The sequence below is a fragment of the Mchenga conophoros genome, linkage group LG11 (genome assembly GCF_057382185.1).
Source record: "Mchenga conophoros isolate Kocher_MC1m ecotype Shallow Benthic linkage group LG11, M_conophoros_male_GT1.1, whole genome shotgun sequence".
NCBI classification, from domain to species: Eukaryota; Metazoa; Chordata; class Actinopteri; order Cichliformes; family Cichlidae; genus Mchenga; species Mchenga conophoros.
The window spans coordinates 38407618-38426976 of record NC_140536.1 but is presented as its reverse complement, the minus strand read 5'-3'; the positions used below and the strand labels follow the sequence as shown (position 1 = coordinate 38426976).

The window sequence follows — 19359 nt, the reverse complement described above, 5'->3', positions numbered from 1 at the left end:
ACCCACTTACAGCTCTGCTGCAGCAGCATCAGCACCTCTGCAACCAAACACAGCTGATCCAGAGCTGCAGCTCAGGGCTGCTTTTAGAGGAGGAGAGGGGCGATGGCGGGGGGGTGGAGGAGGAAAGGTGGCACCTCCTCCGGCTCCTCCCGTCATCTTCCTCATTAGAGGTGGATTTACATGTTTGACTTGTGAATCAAAAGGATTTTCTGGTCACACTGAAGCATCTGTTGTGAGTTTTGGAGAGAAAGCAACACATCGTCTGCACATAGACTGATTTTATGTTTACATTTTATGCCCTTAATCACTGTATTCTGTCTAATTGCTGCTGCTAGTGTTTCGACAAACACTGCAAACAGTGAAGGGGAGAGTGGGCATCCCTGCCTGGTGCCCCTCAGGAGACAGACGCTGGACGATGTTTGCTCATTTGTTCGGACACAGGCTGTTGAGGAGTTTTGTGTAAAGTTGCAAATAAAAATTTCCAGTTAACTCTTTAAAATGTGTGTAGAGACACGGGAGCAGAGAGCACGAGGCAGTTGGGAAGAAGACGTGGCACGAGAGCCAATGAACTGTTTACATCGCTGTAAATAAACGCACTCGTCATCATTAAGAGTCCTGCATCTGGGTCTTCACTCCCACATCCCCACGGTTGGCCAGCGCTAACCGTGACAAAGAAAGAATATTCCTTACTGTTGGGGTGAAGGGAGCGCCAAAGTCGCAAAGCCAGCATCGCTCATCTACAGTTTGATTATATTTGTGGACTGCGCTGACTTCCTGCTGTGTTGAGCCTTTCTCTCTATTTAGTCCGAAGATGAGGTCGAGTGAGTAATTTAGGTGTTCAGAGAGTGCAGTGGAAGAATGAGGCGTCGTCAACATTTGGGCCATATTCACTTACGATACACAGCTTGTTGTCAAGTATAGATCATTTAATAATTATGAATCTAATCTCTTGATCTATGACTGTGAGTACTTTCAAATCAATATTTTTATGTCTATTGCTAACCCCTTTGTAGCTCACTACATACATACAGGCTGAGAACACGTTAGGAAACCTGTGACAGGCCTGTGGGTCATGGTCTCGGTCATATCACCCAGTGTTTGGAGTTCCTTGTGTCCTTTGTCATGTTGTGTTACTATTTGTGTTTTAGGTCCAAGGTTTATTCAGTTTATTAGATTTCCCCTCGTGTCTTTGCCCTCTGTCTCATGTTCCTCTGTTTCCTGTTTTATTGTGAAGGTCTCGTGTTTCCGTGTTTGTTCCTCGTTATCCGTCTCTCATGTCAGCGTCTCCCTCATGGTTGTGTGCGTTTCCCAGTGTTCCCAGTATCGTTTTGTATTCCCTTTTCCATTCTGAGCAGTAAAGCTGTATTTTGAGTTCATGTTTCAGTGCATGAGTCTGCGTTTGGGTCCGCTCTGTGCTGCCTGCACAGTTATGTGTCTGTTGTAAGACAACGTCTGCCTGGAGTTTTTCACGCTGGTTAAATATCTTTCTGTGCATTTTTAATGGGGCAAAACTGGAATTCACAGACTAATGAATAACATCACATTTCATCTTTACAGTCTGTGCAAAGTGAGGGACATGCCTGCTTCCTGATGATGCTCCCTTTGGCTCGTAGCGCTGCTGGTGGACCGTCCTGGAGCGGTGACACCGCCGGCGCTGAAGGTCATGTGACAGCCTTCAAACCCAAAGACGCATGATTTTCTTTTACAAAGGCTGGAATCCAATAAAACAAAAAGACTTAACACAAATGAATAATCACACTAATCTTTCTTTGTATTATAGAAATAAAATAAGGTGGAATAAAATCATTACTTTTGCTCTGTGGGCCCGAGTAGTGTAGTCAGTGTTTCAGGATTGCTGAAGAATCCCACGAGGCAGAGCAGCATCGTCCTGTGTTATGTATCATGGTATTAAACCTGCTTTTTACCAACAGAGGGGGGAAACTCCTTTCAGGTGAGTTACTGTTATTACTTCTGTGCTCACATTTGGAAGTGAAATGTAATGTTTAAAGACAGCAAAGACGATTAAAACCACAACTTGTCTAATAGACACCAGTTTACTGAGCTCCAAGTCTTAAAATGATCAAATAAATAAACCATGAGACTTCAGGCTGATGGGGATGTTTGTGTTTCCATCTTTCTTCACAATAAAAAATGACCTGTGATAAAGTCTTTGAGCGTGTGGTCACAAAAACATCAGATACCAGTCTGGAGGATAACTCCAGCCTTCACGATGGTGCATCCCAGTAAACGACTCTATCATCCTGTCACTGTTATGTAACTCGTTGTACAGTAAATTATCCAAAGGAAAACCCGTTAAGTTCAAAAACTGTTGTATGAAAAGACTGTTTTTAACAGGAAGCGATGGAGCTCAGAGCAGCGCAGCTTCCACTGCCGCACGCTGCAACGATCACTCGATGCAGAGACGTGTGGCGTCCCTGTGCTGCAGAGTGGGCAGCGTCGCTGCTGAGCGCTTACCAATAACTCATTTTTACTGAGTGAGGGAGCCTGGGCCTGCTGACTGCTTCTTAGGCATTGCAGCGCCACCTTGAGGCAGGAACACAGCACAGCAGTACCGTCTTTGACCTGAACGCAGAGGTTGAACCTCGCGTGACAGGATCACTGAATATTTCATATGAGCTTTAACATATCAGGTGGATAATGTTTTAAACTTTGTTGTGCTGCGTTTATCTGTTTTAATGTCAGGTTTGGGTTGTTTTCACTGAAATCCTGAAGAGGCACACAGACACGGACACATGTCGGACTTTTATCTAAACACAAACTTTTATTCAGAAACAAACAGTACAAAATACATGCAGCTGTTTCAGAGGAGCTGCTTCAAGGCGCCTGCGAGCTTTGGAAATATTTGGATTTTAAAGGCAGGTTTTAATATTTTCAACAGCAGGGGGCAGCGTTTCTTGAGCTGGCGTTGTTTTAACTTTAGTTTTTGATGTTTCTAAATTTTCTCACAGATTTTGTTTGCCCGGCTGCAGCTGCAAAGGCACTGCACCAACGCCTGGTAGAAATTTGCATCACAGTCCTGCTTCCTTTGGCATCTGTTAAACATAATTCATAAAGGTTTTAGGCATAAAATCATTTTTCAACACATTCTCGTGATGTCTTTTCTTGGAAGCATTTCAAGTATTTAAAAATGAAAATACCTTTAAAAATAGCACCCTGTGACATAAAAAAGATTATTCCATTTCAGTAAAGTAGTTTCAGAGGAGTGAACTAAACTAATCATACATGGGTGGAGGACAAGGCGGCTCCTTGTGTGTGTTTAAGTCTTTACACTTTAACTGCCCAGAACAAAACCCACTGTGGACGAAGCTGCTCTGAGGTCGCTCTGCTGCTGTGTCAGCTCTCAGTGCAGATCGGTGGCCCGGCGCCTCATCTGTGCTTTGACAGACAAACTCTCTCGCATTCTGCCTGCGTCGCAAAGCGGTTTTCGTTGCCTCCGCAGCCGCTGTACCAGAAACGGGAGCAGACGCTGCGTTTGTGGTCGAAGAACCACCTGACCGTGTAATTCACACAGTCGCCAGCATCCTTGCCGAGGAAGCAGATGCCTGCAAGAGGTGACAGGAGCGAGGAGGCAAAATCAGCTGACAGAAAAACAAACTCAATAAAACAGAACAGAAGAATAGAAGAGCCCTTTATTGTCATTGTACATGTGCAAAATTATGGGCGCTCTGCAACGGAGGAAGAAAATATATCAATAGTAAAGGGCTTCAGGAATACATAGCAGACAGATCGGGGTCAGCAACCTTTAACACCCAAAGAGCAGTTTGGACCCAGCTTGTTGTTACCATAGTTCATGGAGGAGCTGCTCACTTACGTTTGTGGATCCAAAGATCCATGCTTGGCCTGCCTGGGGTTGAAAGCCTCGATAAATCCACGGCGCTTCGGCGGGTACGGTTATTTTGAGCGATGAAGAATACTAACATATAATTTTATTTTTGTATTTCAAGATCACGATAATCTTCCAATTGCGAACTACAAGTTAAAAAAGAACCAAGACAATTAAAATACACTTCAGTTACTTGTCATTTTTTTCCAAACCACGTGGAGCCGCAGTATAAGGACTAAAGAGCCGCAGGTTGCGACCCCTGCTCTAGAGGAATGTGAGTGTGTGAGCGTCCTGAGTGATGAGGGTCACTCAGACCATGCCTCAGATTGGTGGGCAGGGGTCGGGGAAGAAGCTGTTAGTGAGTCTGGAGGTGTGGCAGCTGACTGACCTGAGGCGCAGACCAGAGAGCAGTGGGTCAAACAGGTGGGGGGCGGGGTCACCTGTGATGGCCCTGGTTTACTTGAGACAGGAGGATCTGGCGATGGCCTCCAGGTGTGTCAGAGGGCAGCCAGTGATTTTTTGGGGGGTGTTAATGACCCTCAGTGCAGCCTTCCTGCTCTCAGTCGTGGCCCCTGAGTACAAACACCTGGCAGGAGGATCACGCTCTCCACTGAGGAGGGTAGAGCAGCAGCTCTGGGCCTTCTTTGCCAGGGTGTTTGATTTGATTTTTGCAGACTATTATTAAATGCATAAACAATGAAGAGTGAACTGAACAGGAAGTCTGAGCTCGGATATCTGCCGTCTGCTCTGAAGGCTGGGAAATATCAGTCGTTGTCCTCACACGGTAGGCTAGCAGGACACTGGGCACAGTTTATGTATCGAGCTGCAAAGTGCAGCTGTGCTTCTTACTAATAACACTGTAACCTCCTGACACCCAGCACACTCGTTTATGTCCTCTGAAGGGGAATTTATTTTAGTCTGTATCTTTTGACCGGTTTGAGCTACCCCACTAAAAGACTTTCCCTCAGTTCTCGGCTGGTTAAACTGAAGTAGGCTGAATGTTTGTGGCTCATGTTTTGGTCAATGTCTCCCTATTTGATGATTGCAGACTGTAGGTGCGATGTCACTGAGATCATCTGCGTTCCTCAAACTCAGCGTTCTTCCCGTCATCGTAGCGAGGAAGAGAAAGGACAGTGTGACTGAGAGCAGGTGGATGCTCACCTGTGGACACAAAGCTGTCCAGCTGCTTCGTCGGCTCCACGTCCACATCTGTCAGAGACCAAACAGTCAGCAGGGAGTGCGAGCTAAAGCTGCAGAGCTTCAGTGAAGCAGGTTTCATTAGAGCACTTTACAACACCACAGGCTGAGTTACACCCACAGGGGAGAAATAAACAGCAACACAGACGGCCATAAACAGGCCAGTGATCCGAGTGTGTGCTTGTTAATGATGTGGACTCACTGACGACTGAATGTGAACCATTCGTGGTTAAAATCTGTTTGTTTTTAACTAATTAGAAACATGTCTGTAAAGGTTCTCAGTCATCCAGCTCATCGTAGTCTGAGGAGCTTGGAAAGAAAAGCGTCTGGACTTCTTTAAGTTGCTTGAAGACGTTTATGCTTCTTCAGTTCTTACAGCAACTGGTTTAAGCCCCGGCCCAAGAGGGGACGACGGACCCCCTAATGATCCTGTACCTAATCACACGAGCCGAGGTATGAAAACAGGTGCAGGTCACAATCAGCCAAGGGTTTGAGTGAAACCTAACTCCACCCTATCATGTGATTTCATTCCCGACGCCTTAACACCCAATCACATCCTGGGCCTTCTGACCTCAGGGAATCAGCCTCTTTGCTGATTTGATGAAAGCCCAATTAGGATAACCGCATGTTTTAAGAGCTTTCTTTACACGTGTGGGTTCACCCAACATCTTGGTTGATTGTGACCCCCACCCATTTTCACACCCAGGCAGAGGATCAATAGGAGGTCCACGACCCTCGTAGGGACACTCCCACAGGGCTTAAAAATCTGGGACGCTCCACCAGTCGCTCTGAGAACTGAAGAAGCTTCTCGGGTGAAACGTCTTCAAGAAACTGAAAGTGCAGATGCTTTTCTTTCCAAAATGTTTTTGAATGTTACTGAGCACTAATTAGTGAGTGTGTGTGTGTGTTTATGTGTGTGTGTGAGTGCTCTACCTGTGAGGTCAGCTCCTGAAAACGACCTCTTTCTTTTGCTCAGAGTGTTGATGACGCTCAGGTTTCTTGCCAAGATTCCCGTCTGCTCCTGGAACCTGTTTCTCGGCTGATCGGAAATCTCCAGCTCCCAGTCTGCTGAGCCCTGACTGGACACAGAGCAGCGGCACTCGCTGAGCCATCACAATAGCTTTCTGAATAACACGTTTAATTATTGCTGCTCCGAAACTGCTGTTTACTAACATTTATGTGCTTTATATTTCAAGGCATAGAAATACTACAGAGAAACCCAACAATCAGACGACCTCATATGAACAAGAACTTGGCAACGGTGGGAAGGAAAAACTCCCTTTTAACAGGAAGAAACCTCCAGCAGAACCAGGCTCAGGGAGGGGCGGGGCCATAAAAAACAAACTGGAGTCTATTAGATAGATATGATACAAACCACTGCAGTGCAGTACCTGTAATACCTACAGCATGTTCTAATCGCTCTAATAGGATATTATGGTCGACAGTATCGAACGCTGCACTGAGGTCTAGCAGGACAAGCACAGAGATGAGTCCACTGTCAGAGGCCATAAGAAGATCATTTGTAACCTTCACTAAAGCTGTTTCTGTGCTGTGATGAGCTCTGAAACCTGACTGAAACTCTTCAAATAAACCTCTGCAGATGATCTGTTAGCTGTTTGACAACTACTCTTTCAAGGATGTTTGATATAAAGGAAGGTTGGAGATTGGCCTATAATTAGCTAAGACTGCTGGGTCTAGAGATGCTTTTCGAGTAAAGGTTTAACTACAGCCAGCTTGAAGGCCTGTGGTACATAGCCGATTATTAGAGATAGGTTGATCATATTTAAGATCGAAGCATTAATTAATGGCAGGACTTCTTTGAGCAGTTTTGTAGGAATGGGGTCTAAAAGACACGTTGATGGTTTGGAGGAAGTAATTATTGAAGTTAACTCAGAAAGATCAATTGGAGAAAAAGAGTAACTTAACATCAATGGTACTAAGAGTAGCTGTAGATAATATTACATCTGTGGGATGATTACTGGTCATTTTTTCTCTAATGATAAAAATGTTATTTGTGAAGAAGTTCATGAAGTCATTACTAGTTAAGGTTAAAGGGATTGTTGGCTCAACAGAGCTCTGACTGTTTGTCAGCCTGGCTACAGAGCTGAAGAGAAACCTGGGGTTGTTCTTATTTACTTCAATTTATTTGTGAAGAAGTTCATGAAGCAATAAAGAGAAACTTATTCCAGTTAATTAGTGCCAAACAGTAAGAGATGACATTGTCTCCAGCTTATGGGTTATCTGCTTTAAGGTGTGTTTGTGTGAGCTACACAGATGTGTTGTTGATGACAAAGCTGTGTGAGTCTGTGTGAGTCAGTGTGAGTCTGTGTGAGTCTGTGGAAGCTGTGGCTCAGTGTGAGTCAGTGTGAGTCTGTGTGAGTCAGTGTGAGTCAGTGTGAGTCTGTGTGAGTCTGTGTGAGTCAGTGTGAGTCTGTGGAAGCTGTGGCTCAGTGTGAGTCAGTGTGAGTCTGTGTGAGTCAGTGGAACCTGTGGCTTAGTGTGAGTCTGTGTGAGTCTGTGTGAGTCAGTGTGAGTCTGTGTGAGTCTGTGTGAGTCTGTGTGAGTCTGTGTGAGTCAGTGTGAGTCTGTGTGAGTCTGTGGAAGCTGTGGCTCAGTGTGAGTCTGTGTGAGTCTGTGGAAGCTGTGGCTCAGTGTGAGTCAGTGTGAGTCTGTGTGAGTCTGTGTGAGTCAGTGTGAGTCTGTGTGAGTCTGTGGAAGCTGTGGCTCAGTGTGAGTCAGTGTGAGTCTGTGTGAGTCTGTGGAACCTGTGGCTCAGTGTGAGTCTGTGTGAGTCTGTGTGAGTCTGTGGAAGCTGTGGCTCAGTGTGAGTCTGTGTGAGTCTGTGGAAGCTGTGGCTTAGTGTGAGTCTGTGTGAGTCTGTGGAAAGTGTTACCTGTTCGTGTCCAGAGTGTCGCCTGGCTCTGACAGCTGGCTGCAGGTCAGTTTAAATGGGAGTGGAGGATAAGTGTTGAGTCCCTCTGAAATAAACCCGAACAGCCCGTCAGTGTGTGTCTGGTTACAGACGACAGGGAGATCTGAGCGTGCTCTTACTGTTGAGGGCGGAGAGGAAGACCCTGATGAAGCGCTGGGCGTAGCCCTGCTCGTCGGCCTTCAGCCTGTCGAGTCTGATCAGGTGCTGCTGTATCGGCACGCTGGCCAGCTCCTCCACCTCCATCCGGTTGTAACGATCACCCACCGTCACCACAAACAGCGCCACCCCCTCACACTTGGCCTTCTGGGAGATGTAGCGCAGCTTGGCCTGGTCTCTGTAGGCCGTCTTGGTGCCCACCACAGTCAGGACGGCCCTCTTGCTGCGCGGCTGGCCGGCCTTCAGCAGCACCTCCCTCAGGGTGTAGTCCAGCATCTGTCCCAGCGCCAAAGAGCCGCCCTGCTGCTGCATGTTCTGCATCATGTACGTCTTCATGTCTCCAGCGTTCTGGTAGGTCTGCAGGCCGAACTCCACCTTGGTGCTCTGTTGGACCAGAGCTACTCGGGCCTGGCGGCCGGCTCGGCGGGGCTGTGGACTCACGGCCAGCTGCTCCACCACAGAGCTCAGCAGCTGCCGGGCACCGGCGTATTCATCGGCCTGGATCTCCCTGGAGCTGTCCAGCACCATGACCAGGTCCACATCCGCCTGCTGAGGCAGCACTGGTTCCTGGATGAAGGCGCACTCCTCTGCACGCCTGCAGGGGTCTGCAGAGACATCAGCAGCCACTGAAAACACCTTTATTCATCCACATACGCTGCTCGTGTATTTAACGTTAACTTCATTGTAAAAAGTGATTTTTCTCACGTATTACCAAAACTGAAAGAAAAAAGTCTGATATTGTGTAAGTGTTTTTCATCCAGGGAAGGATTAGACACCTAAAGGCATAAAGTTATGTATCAACCAAAGTCTCTGTCAGTGTACAGAAGTTAAATATTTAACTGTTTTTCTACACGATGAACAAAGAAAGAAATGTGTGAAATCACAGAAAAAGTTCTGGAAGTTTTGTTTTTAACTGCAGTCGTATAAAAACCTTTCATTTGTTATTGCTTAATGACTCAGGGAGGTTTTAATCAGCAGGGAAAGTCGTAAAACTGCAGCAGCTTGTTGGCGGTGAGCAGCAGATCCAACAAGTTAGAATCAAAAATGGCTTCAAGTGCACATTCAGGGCTGTGAGACTCGCAGGGGAGAACACGCATCACGTTTAAGGCCTGGACAAGTTGAATCGTTTTGTTCTCCATCGTGGAAAAATGGCTGAAAATAAAACCAGGCCAGCTTTAAAAACTCTGCACTCAGCTCTGCGGTCTCATCCCTGTGTTTCTGTCTGTGCACTCGGCCTGAAGCTACACTTGCTGCCTCGGAGTGTCGGCCCCCTTCCTTCTGTCACATATCGGTATAAATAAAGTCCCACCCCTACCTACTATCACAGTCACCTGCTGCAGAGCCGATAATGGCATCAATAAAAGTAGCCGCACGTCCTGAGAGCAGTGAGATGTGGCGATTTACATTTTTAAGAGGACTGTAAAGTCAAGCTTCCTCATATTCACTTTGATCCCACACAGCTCATCTAACTCGAACTAAAAAAGTGTGCAGTGCAGATGAGGTATGAGCATCAGTCGTTACCGTAACAGACGGCACAGCTCTTGACCCTCCTCAGGTCAGCAGCCGGCTCCTGTGGCCTCCTCAGCACCGTGAAGATGGAGTTTCCTGTGTCGTCAGCCTGAGAGGAGACAGCAGCTACCGTTACCGACCGCTTCGCTCGTTCATGACAAACAGAATTCCTCAACGACTGAAGGAAGACGACAAGCAGCTTAAAGAAAATGATGTTTTATTAAACTTTCCCTCTTCGGTCCATCTGTCTTGTATGTGCTTTATAACTGACAGCCATGAGAGAAGGCTTCAGGCACCACAGCTGTTTCTTCCTGTTGTACACTAACTTCTGGCTACACACTGTAAACGTAACTGGAGCCGCACAGGGAGACTAAGTGCACAATGAGCTGGAATGACTTTGTGCTTGCAGGCCAAACAGGCTGGGAAAAAGGCCCTCACATCATGTGCTGAGAAGGTCCCAGATGTATTGGCTCAAGTGAGAGCAAAGAGTTTAAAAGGGAGATGATGAAACCGTGGAACCCTCCAGAAGTCATCACACTGTAAGGTCTAAAAAGGAAACGGGGACACCCTGACTGTAGCATCAAGAGCCAAATGTTTTTTAATCCAAGGCAAACACTCCGATAATCTCAGGGCGCCGTTGCTGTAACAGTGCTTACTGATTTATGAAGTCCCATCTTCATCCAAACCAGATATTACGATATCGACTCCACACTCCTGTATGTTCACACTGAGAGGCATGGTAGGTTTTGTGGACAGATAGGGTGGCACGCTCGCTGCATTATTGCATCACTTCCTGCTCCTGGTGCACCACATCAGTGGTGCTTGTTCAGTTGTCTAAAGAGCAGCAACATCAGCAGTAACTGTCTGAGAAGCTGGCTCTCTTCTGCTCACTTTGTCGGTTGTCCAATTATTCCTTTGCCTCCTTTAGCACCTGGTCGCCTGGTTGTAGCTCTGGAGGCCTGGCTCCCCACAGAGCCAGCCAGGCCCTGTGGTGCTTTGCAAAGGTACTGTTGGCCTGGTTGACTGTGTCCAAAGTGGGAAATCAGGCCAGTTTGGTGACTACGAGGAGGAAGTGTAGCCTCAAACAGAAACCTTCAGTACGTTTCCCTGTGTACAGACTCCCTGGACTGCTTCCTGTGTGGTGAGTGTCGGAGAGAGAGGCTGGTCGCGTGTGTGGATTGCCTGAAGAGGAATGAGCACTTTGCCCCTGGATTTCCCTGGAGCCCTGACCCCTCACCTTTTTGTATATACACCCGGTGTGCATCAGAGTCCTGCGTGTGAGTCCTCCACCTCAATCGTAACAGCAGCTCCCATTTCATTTATTAACCTTTTCATCTACGCTAAAAAAAAGAAAAAAAAAAAGAGGCAGCACGGTGGCACGGTGGCTAGCACTGTTGCCGCACAGCAAGAAGGTCCTGAGTTCAATTCCAACATCAGGCCGGGGTCTTTCTGTGTGGAGTTTGCATGTTCTCCCCGTGTTTGCGTGGGTTCCCTCCGGGTACTCCGGCTTCCTCCCACCGTCCAAAGACATGCAGCTTGTGGGGATAGGCTGATTTGACAATCCAAATTGCCACTAGGTGTGAATGTGAGTGTGAATGGTTGTTTGTCCCTGTGTGTTGGCCCTGCGACAGACTGGCGACCTGTCCAGGGTGTACCCCGCCTCTCGCCCTATGACAGCTGGGATAGGCTCCAGCGCCCCCCGCGACCCTGAAAAGGATAAGCGGAAGCGAATGGATGGATGGATGGATCTACGCTAGTCCATGCTGGTATCAACATACTGAGTTATCCTGACCCACTGAGTCACAGCCAGACTCCTCATCGCACAGGCCGAGGAGGAGGAGTGGCAGCACTTCAGCTTATTAACCAACCAAAGACACAGTTTGAATTCATTTAAAAAACTGTTAATAAGCAGTTCTCATTTGTTATAACAAACAAGACATAATATTTGGTTACAGATTATTACTTCAGTACTTCAGACTAAAGAAGAAACTGATAGTTGGGGTGACCCTGAATCCTTGTCGGTTGTATAAAATAATGTCCAGCTTATGAGTTTTCTGATCAAAGCTGTGTGTTTGAGCTACCCCAGGGAGTCACGCACTTCACATTCCAGGCTCTATTCTTTCTACAGAATCCAGAGTCAAGATAAAATGATTAGCAAGACACCAGAACACTTTTCTTAAAGGTAACGCAGTTTGCTACTTGATTGCTCCTGGGAAAAAGTAATTTGCTTCACTACCTGTTACATTAAAAAAAGCTGTCTCACAACCACAGTTTAGTAACATGAACCTCAGGCTGCACCAAAGCAAATCCCTAACGAGGACTCACATCTCTGAGATCTTTCTCTTAGCAGAACACGAAGCAAAGACTGATTCTACTTTAGAAACGTGAGCAGGTAGACAGGGAGGCTGCAGCCCGACTGCTGTTTGTTACCTGTGGAAGGTAAAGTCTGTCTGGGCAGCATCAGCAACAGGTTTCCTACAAAAGTTGTTTTTGGTTCCCATCCCCAGATGGTCTCAGTCAGGTTTTAAGTCAGACTAAATGAAAGATGATTTTGTGCATGATGGTGCAGTTTAAAGTGTTCAGGTTAATTCATCAACATCGTTTTTTCCAACAACAGAAAAACTATGAAACATGTTTGAGAATTCATTTGTAATGTATCGTCTAATTTTAGCATGTTCACCATGGACCTGATGGAGGCTAAATCAAACTCACCTCCATCGCCTGATTAATCGCGGGAACGTTCCTCAGGGAGATGATTGCTGGGACGATGTTCAGAGCCCGGTACTCCATAATGGCAGCAAGAATGTCAGTGTTGTCCTGAGACGCTCCATTGGTGAAAAACACGGCCACCTTCCTCACCATGAACCCAGCTCGCACTCGTTTGAAGATGTTCTGACCCACAAAGCGCATGGCGGCGCCCAGCTGGCGTTTGTTGGACGTCTTCTCTAGGGCGATGTTCTTCACAGCTTCTATCAGCGCAGTCTTGCGATGGTAGTCCTGGAAGTGGATCAGGTACTTGGTGTAGGCGCTGTATCCAACCACAGCCACGCGAGCGCCTTGTGGACAGTTGCTCTCAGCGATGCTCAAGTCCTCCAGCAGGTGGAGGAGGGCGGAGCGCTGCCTCTCGAGGGCCGTCGGAGTCACGTCGTCAGACATGTCCAAGCCGAACACCAGCTCGGTGGGGTAGGCCGGACACTGTGACTCACCTGGAGGAGGTAACGTCAGGAAGAGCTGAAGTGAAACGACCGCGGTGTTGGAAACACGCTCAGGCCGATTAACAGATACTCAAAGACGACTAGTTACAAGTTACAAAGGACTTCTGCTACTCAGTAAAATCCACCAAGCAGTTGGAGACAGTTTCAGATAAAAAGGTGCAAATATGTCCCGATGATCTCAGTCAGTCGGCATCTGTGGACAAAGTCTTTGTGCTGTACTCACCATGTTTGTTCTCACTAAGAGGAGACGTACGTACCGTGTGAACAAGCTGTGTGAAGCAGAAACACATTCACTTATCACAGCGCTCGTACTCTGCAGTTTGCTTCCACAAACGTTCGTTTTAGTTTCCATCCTCTACATAAAAACTCATAAACAAACAGCTGATCATTGTTTTGCAAACGTGTTTAAAGCGATGACACTTACCACAGTTGTCCCTGATTTTGTTGATCAGTTCGCATTCCTGAGACGACAGAAAATGTTCTTTGTAACAACATATTTATTTTAAGCAGGTGAAGCGATTTAAAGGTGGACTTACAGACAGGCCTCTGCTCCCAGGAGGACCTTTCGGGCCCTGGATGGAGGAAAAACAGAGATTATTGTAAGTTTATTTGGGAGGATAATGAAATGTGACTTTTATCTGTGGCTTCCACAGGGTGATGACCCGCTTCCTTTACATGGTGCCGGTTTTACGTTGATGTGGTCCCTCCCTGACAACGGAACAGGATGCAGCGTTACTGCTGGAGTCTGCCAGTCATGGATGGATCTTGTGTGATGTCTGTTCCTATGGACAGTGATCCCAGCAATTTGTGATGCTGTGTCATTACCAGCTTTTTGAACTGAAATCGTCCATCAGTAACCAGGACGTGCTCACAGCCATCTGCCTCCAGCTCAGATACCATCCTGCTCTGTCACAGCAACCCTCTGCATGATCTCGCCAAATACATCCATGAAACCTCTATGAGGTCTTTCTCTTTTCATCCTGCCTGGCAGCTCCATCTTTTAATATGTCCTCTGTCTAATTTAATTTAAAAACTAAATGAGATTTTTTTTATTGAAAGATTTGCTTAGAAGATAACATCATTCAAAGAATTATTAGACGTGCTAATGAGAGTGAAGGTAGGCAGGTGAAGATGCAGTTTAAACGTACTTTGTGTCCTGGATATCCGTCACCTCCAGGCTCACCTGGCTTTCCTGGCATGCCTGAGTTCCCCTGTATGGGTCACACATAAATCACAGAAGAAGCAAAAAGCCAACGTCTCAGTGACGCGACATCAAAGAAACCTTTCTTACCCCACGACCCCGGTTCCCCTTGGATCCTGGATGCCCTTTCGGTCCCTTCGCACCGTCGTCGCCCTGAAGACAAAATGCCGTGTCTCAATCACCACAGAGTCCAACATACTTCTAGCTTACTTTGGCTGAACCACATGGTGGCATCAAAGTTTTAGTGTGTGGAAAATGGAAGGACTCACCGGTAAACCAGGGTAACCAGGAAAACCAGCATCTCCCTGTACAGAGAAAGGAAGAAGCAACGATTTCACGATTAAGACTTTCTAAAATGTTCGGCCACATGTGTAAATCTGTTTTACCCACATCATTGTCCAGCTGAACAGCACCAAAGACATCCCCATGCCTATGCAGATGATACTAAGCTGTATTTTTCCACTAAGCCCCCAAATCTCAACAGCCTCCCAGACCTCAATCACTTCACCACTGCCAGTGAAAAATGGACGAACGTTCCTTTTTCTGAATCCTGGTAAAACTGAGGTTCTTCAGGTTCTTATGAAAACTTGGGAGGGAACATTTTGGATTGTGCCAGCACAGAGCTTGGGTGCGGGTCACCAGTGACACAAACCACGGTGTATCCTGAGAGAACCAGAACATCTTCTCCTCCATCAAACGAATAGCTGAAACTAAAACCATGTGGCGTTCTTCTTACTGCTTTTCATTGTTGATGAAAACAGAATTCATTCAGTTTTTGTTGGTTGATGTCAAATTAAGGTTCAGCTCTACCTTTGAACCTTTCGGTCCTTCAGGTCCAAACCCGTCACGACCATCCAGACCCTGAACACAGAGAAAGTCTTGCATGAGATAACTGCATTGAATTACAGATATACACAAGCTCAGCTCATGTTCGGGATCCTACCGGCATTCCTCTGGGTCCTGGTGGTCCCAGAGCACCCTTCACACCTGGTTCTCCTGGTTGGCCCTTAAATAACAACCATGGACATTTCTCCATCAGAATTTACACCCCCATCCAACAAAACCCTGCCAAAATATCTTTCCATTTATAAATAAAGAGTACATTATTTACAGGCTGAATCCAGTTTTATTCACATTTTAAACGTTTAAACTGCTGCTGTGGTTTATGGCCACGATCCTGGGCCATTTGACCCAGCGTTTTGAGTTTTTATACATTTGGATGTTTATGGTTTATGTTTAAGTTCATCAGGTTATCTAAGTTCATTTCTGTTATACTGAGGTTGCTGTTGTTTATTACAGTCCCCTGGTGTCTTCACCCCGTGTGTTTAAGTCTCCCTCAGCCTTCACGTGTTTCATGTCTGCGTGTCATTATGCTTCCTGTTTTATTTTGAAGAGGTCTGGTGTCCCATGTTCATTGTGTTTAGTTTCACTTCCCCTGTGCCGTCATTGTGTTTCCGCTTCATCACCTCCTGTGTGTATTTAGTGTGTGTTTCCACTCATTCCTCGTCCAATCGTCTGCTTTGTTTCCATGCCTCTAGGTTTATGGATTCATGTCAGGTCTTCAGGTTTCTAGGTCCTTGTTCTAGTGTTTTTATATTTAGCTCACCCAGTTTAGGTTATTGTTAGTTTCTCCTTTGCCTTTTGTTTTTGTGCTGTTTACTAGTGATGTGACGTTCTGTATCGAGGCTTCGGAGCTTGTGTCGAGTAATGGAGGGGGCGTTTCCGCGATGCGCATATCGAGGCTTGCTTCATTTATGGGAGGAGCTGAAAATGATGACGTCCGCAGCCTCGCTGCCCGGCTGTACCACGTGACTGGTTCATGAAGTGGTTCGAACTTTGCCGCGAGATATGACAGCGATATAAACCCTCAGACTTCATTCAAAATGTGGGTGTTTGATGGAGAGTTGCGGTTAGAGAGAGTTTGGAGACCGTTTGGAGGTTTATGAGAGTGAGGAGAGAAAGTCAGGAGAGAATGGAGCCAGCTAAGAAGAGGAGGATGTCCTCCCCTGTGTGGGAACATTTTGATTTTATTCCTCCCAACAAGGTATGTAAATTTCTACAGAAGATATATTTTAATGATACTGATGGTGCAATACAATTTATGTTAAGCTGTCGTTACTTTTGTACAAGGTGAAGTGTTTGCTATGTGCCAGGGAGCTGGGATATAACAACAACATCCATGCTTAGGCACTACAGAGCTTTGCATGAGAATAAGAGGAACACCGATTGTGGAGCAAGACCAGGTGAGCCATCAAATGCAATGATAATATAGCATGCAGTAATGTTACTAAATGATATAACAATATTATACAACTGTTATAAGTTACGTGTGTGATATTTATATTTGTGCTTTGTCTTTATTGTCTTTCCTCAGAGAACAATCTCAAATAGATGAAGACCTGGTCAGCATGGTGATTGAGGACTCCCAGCCATTTAGCATTGTGGAGGACAAAGGATTCAAAAGATTTGTTAAATCATTAAATCCTAGCTATGTTCTCCCCACTAAAAAGGTCATAAAAGCAGTGAAAATTTAGTTTTTACAGAATAAAATGTGAACAGGCAGGACTGAGGCTCAAAGCCTCAGTGTGTAGCTGTCCATACCTCAACGTTACAAAAGCACAACTACTGTCCACACCCCAACCACACCTCACCTCACAGTAAATGATCATTTCCATTTCAAGCATTTCCAAATAATCATTTCCCATACTGCCACTATAAATATACACAGTATACTGCATCACTACAATATACATGTTTTACACACTCCTTTTGTTGTTGACATTTACAGGCTGTGTGCAAAATGCCACACTCTTCAAATTCATGCCAACTAATATTTTTACGTCCAGTAGGTGTCCTGCTAGAGCAAATGAAGCTTCAAGAAGCTTCGCGTTGGGGTGAACCAATTGGATGAAAAGCTTCAGTGCTTCATGAAGCTTCATCTGCCCATCACTACTGTTTACCAGCCTACAATAAACAGCTCGCTTTCAGCTAATATTAAGTCTGTTTCCACTATTATCTACTCACATTCACACAGTTTGCTTCAACCAGACTGTGACACAAAATCTCATTGGGGCCATTAAAGCTTGTAGTTGGATAGGGGTTGGGTTTTGACTTCTACCCGCTGGCTACATGGGTATTCTGGTTAAAAGCTTTCCTGAATGCAAAGAAAGGAAGCGATGTCACCCACCTTCTGCCCATTAGGGCCAGGACGTCCAGGTAGCCCTGGTTCTCCAACAGATCCATGTTCACCCTGTGGAGGAGCAGAGCTGCCACTGTTCACTCTATTCACATCATGCAAACACTGAACATTCTTTATGTTGCAGCCACTGGAAATACTTCTAAAGTCTTTAAATGTCTAAATGTTTAAATGACCTTTAAAGCAATAATAATAATAAAAAAAAGCAATGTTGGTATTTTTCCTCATGCAAAACTCCCTTTAATCAGACACATGCTTCATTAGAAAAACACAATCAGTACATCATAATTGAACTCGTTGGTCAGTGCATGCATACAGCCTAGTTGATGAACGCACCTGATTTCCTGGAAAACCAGGTGTTCCTTTGGGTCCAGGTTCCCCATTGTCCCCAGCAGGGCCCTGCAGGGTCATCACAGTTTGATAACTGGTGATTATTTACACCTCTGCTCTTCCAATCAATGATGACTGATGGATAGTCTGCATAGCTGTACACTAGTAGTCATCTGTAGTGTACGCTGATAATAATATATATGTCACTACACTTTATTTGTATTGCTTCTAAAACAAAGAAGTGTTGAAAAATAATAACAAAATTAGGAAATTAAAAGAACAAGAAAAAACAAGGGCGCTAGGATGTCAATCCTGGAAAACATTCCATCAAACAATAATTACAGAGCTATGACAAACACAGCAAATCAGTGCAATCTGATCAGACAGCGTGTGGTTGTCTGCATGCGCCTGCCAGAATCCTTTCTACGGCCAAACTTCATGACGTCATGCATGAAGTACATCCTAGTACAGATGCCGGGAGTCTATGTATATATAACAGGATACTGGAGTCAATTCTCTATCATCTCACACGTCGATTTAATCAGTTTCTGTTTGATGGTTATTCAGCTGTGTGACAACCCGAAGGATGCGGCCTAGGTTTTGGGACACAGCTTATGGAAAGACCAGATGTTTTTCAGTCACCAGGGCCTGAGGCTAAGTAATTCACCTGGAATAATTTTGTGTGTCCCTGACCAAATGGCGTGGAACACCTGCCTTAAGAATTTGGTTGGTGTCATTTAAGCACTGTGTGCCAGGAAGAGGGAGGAGCCAACGCAGGACTCAAAACTCAAAAGAATTAACTAAGGCAGGCAAAACACCAAATACAAAACTAATACCAAGCAGAGCTGCAACTGCATCCTATCTGGCTTTGTGGTTTGACAGAGAAAAAAGGAATTCATGAATAGTTCCACTGAATTTCTCTGGAAGTCTGTCCATGGGCCAAATCCAGCACAAATCTGCCAAATCCAGCTGAGCGAAAGCCAAAGTGTAACCGGAGTGATGCAAAAACACAGACTAAACTGGCACCTCTCGAGTCCTGTGGGGATTTCTGCCTATTCAACTAAAACAAAACTTCTAAAGAATAATGTGTACAGTTACTGTCAATGATCCTTCAGGAATTTAATGCTAAATTCAACCAGATGCAGCCTGCGGGAGAACATTTACAGCTTACTGCCTCAGCTGTAAACTCTGTTAGCCTGGCTCTGAATCACGGCTCTTGAACAGTTGAGACTTCAATATTTGAAACAGCTTATTAGTTCCAACATATCGAGGGGTCTTACAACGCAGTGGAGATCCCTTTACAGGCCCAGCGACTTGAACATGATGCGTAGTGGTTACATACAGTTGTGGTCAGATGTTCATCACGGGCATGAATTTCAGGTCATTTTGGATTTTTAATGATTTCTTTAAACCTTTTCCAGTGTGCAACGATCGTAGAGAGTGTGCATTAGAGCAGGGCGATATGACCAAAAATATTTATCACCATATGCATTTGAAAATTTGCAATAACGATATAACTGACGATATAATTGACACGAGACAAATTGAGATGAGAGATGAGATGAGATAGCCTTTATGTGTCAGTTGCAGGTCTTTTGCCCACAACCGAGATGACAGACCTTGCCGACCGTACATACAATACACAAACCTCTCCCATCGCTTCAATCCCAGCGGGCAGCCTTGTGGGGGTTTGAACAGCCGGTTCCGCTTTCTTTATTCTTCGATAAGTTAGGGCCAAGCCAGCTCCGATCAGCCAGAACCCTGTTATCATGGTTCCGA

At 45.7% G+C, this 19359-nt stretch overlaps 1 protein-coding gene across 2 annotated transcripts in view; it reads right to left on the bottom strand.

The window, feature by feature from the left end:
- Nucleotides 1–2759: 2759 nt before the first annotated feature.
- LOC146565033 (collagen alpha-6(VI) chain-like) overlaps nt 2760–19359 on the bottom strand; it is a 69324-nt gene continuing 52724 nt past the window's right edge. For both annotated transcript variants that reach the window (XM_085292885.1, XM_085292886.1), the window contains 17 exons: nt 17587–17649; nt 17242–17304; nt 14998–15060; nt 14865–14915; nt 14324–14359; nt 14145–14207; nt 14002–14064; nt 13390–13425; nt 13278–13314; nt 13111–13122; nt 12351–12844; nt 9651–9747; nt 8093–8734; nt 7935–8019; nt 5975–6120; nt 5006–5053; nt 2760–3563 (listed from right to left, as the gene is read on the bottom strand). In XM_085292885.1, coding sequence (XP_085149011.1) covers nt 3388–3563; nt 5006–5053; nt 5975–6120; nt 7935–8019; nt 8093–8734; nt 9651–9747; nt 12351–12844; nt 13111–13122; nt 13278–13314; nt 13390–13425; nt 14002–14064; nt 14145–14207; nt 14324–14359; nt 14865–14915; nt 14998–15060; nt 17242–17304; nt 17587–17649 — 2175 coding nt within the window. In that variant the 3' untranslated portion in view covers nt 2760–3387. The remainder of the gene's footprint in view (nt 3564–5005; nt 5054–5974; nt 6121–7934; nt 8020–8092; nt 8735–9650; nt 9748–12350; nt 12845–13110; nt 13123–13277; nt 13315–13389; nt 13426–14001; nt 14065–14144; nt 14208–14323; nt 14360–14864; nt 14916–14997; nt 15061–17241; nt 17305–17586; nt 17650–19359) is intronic.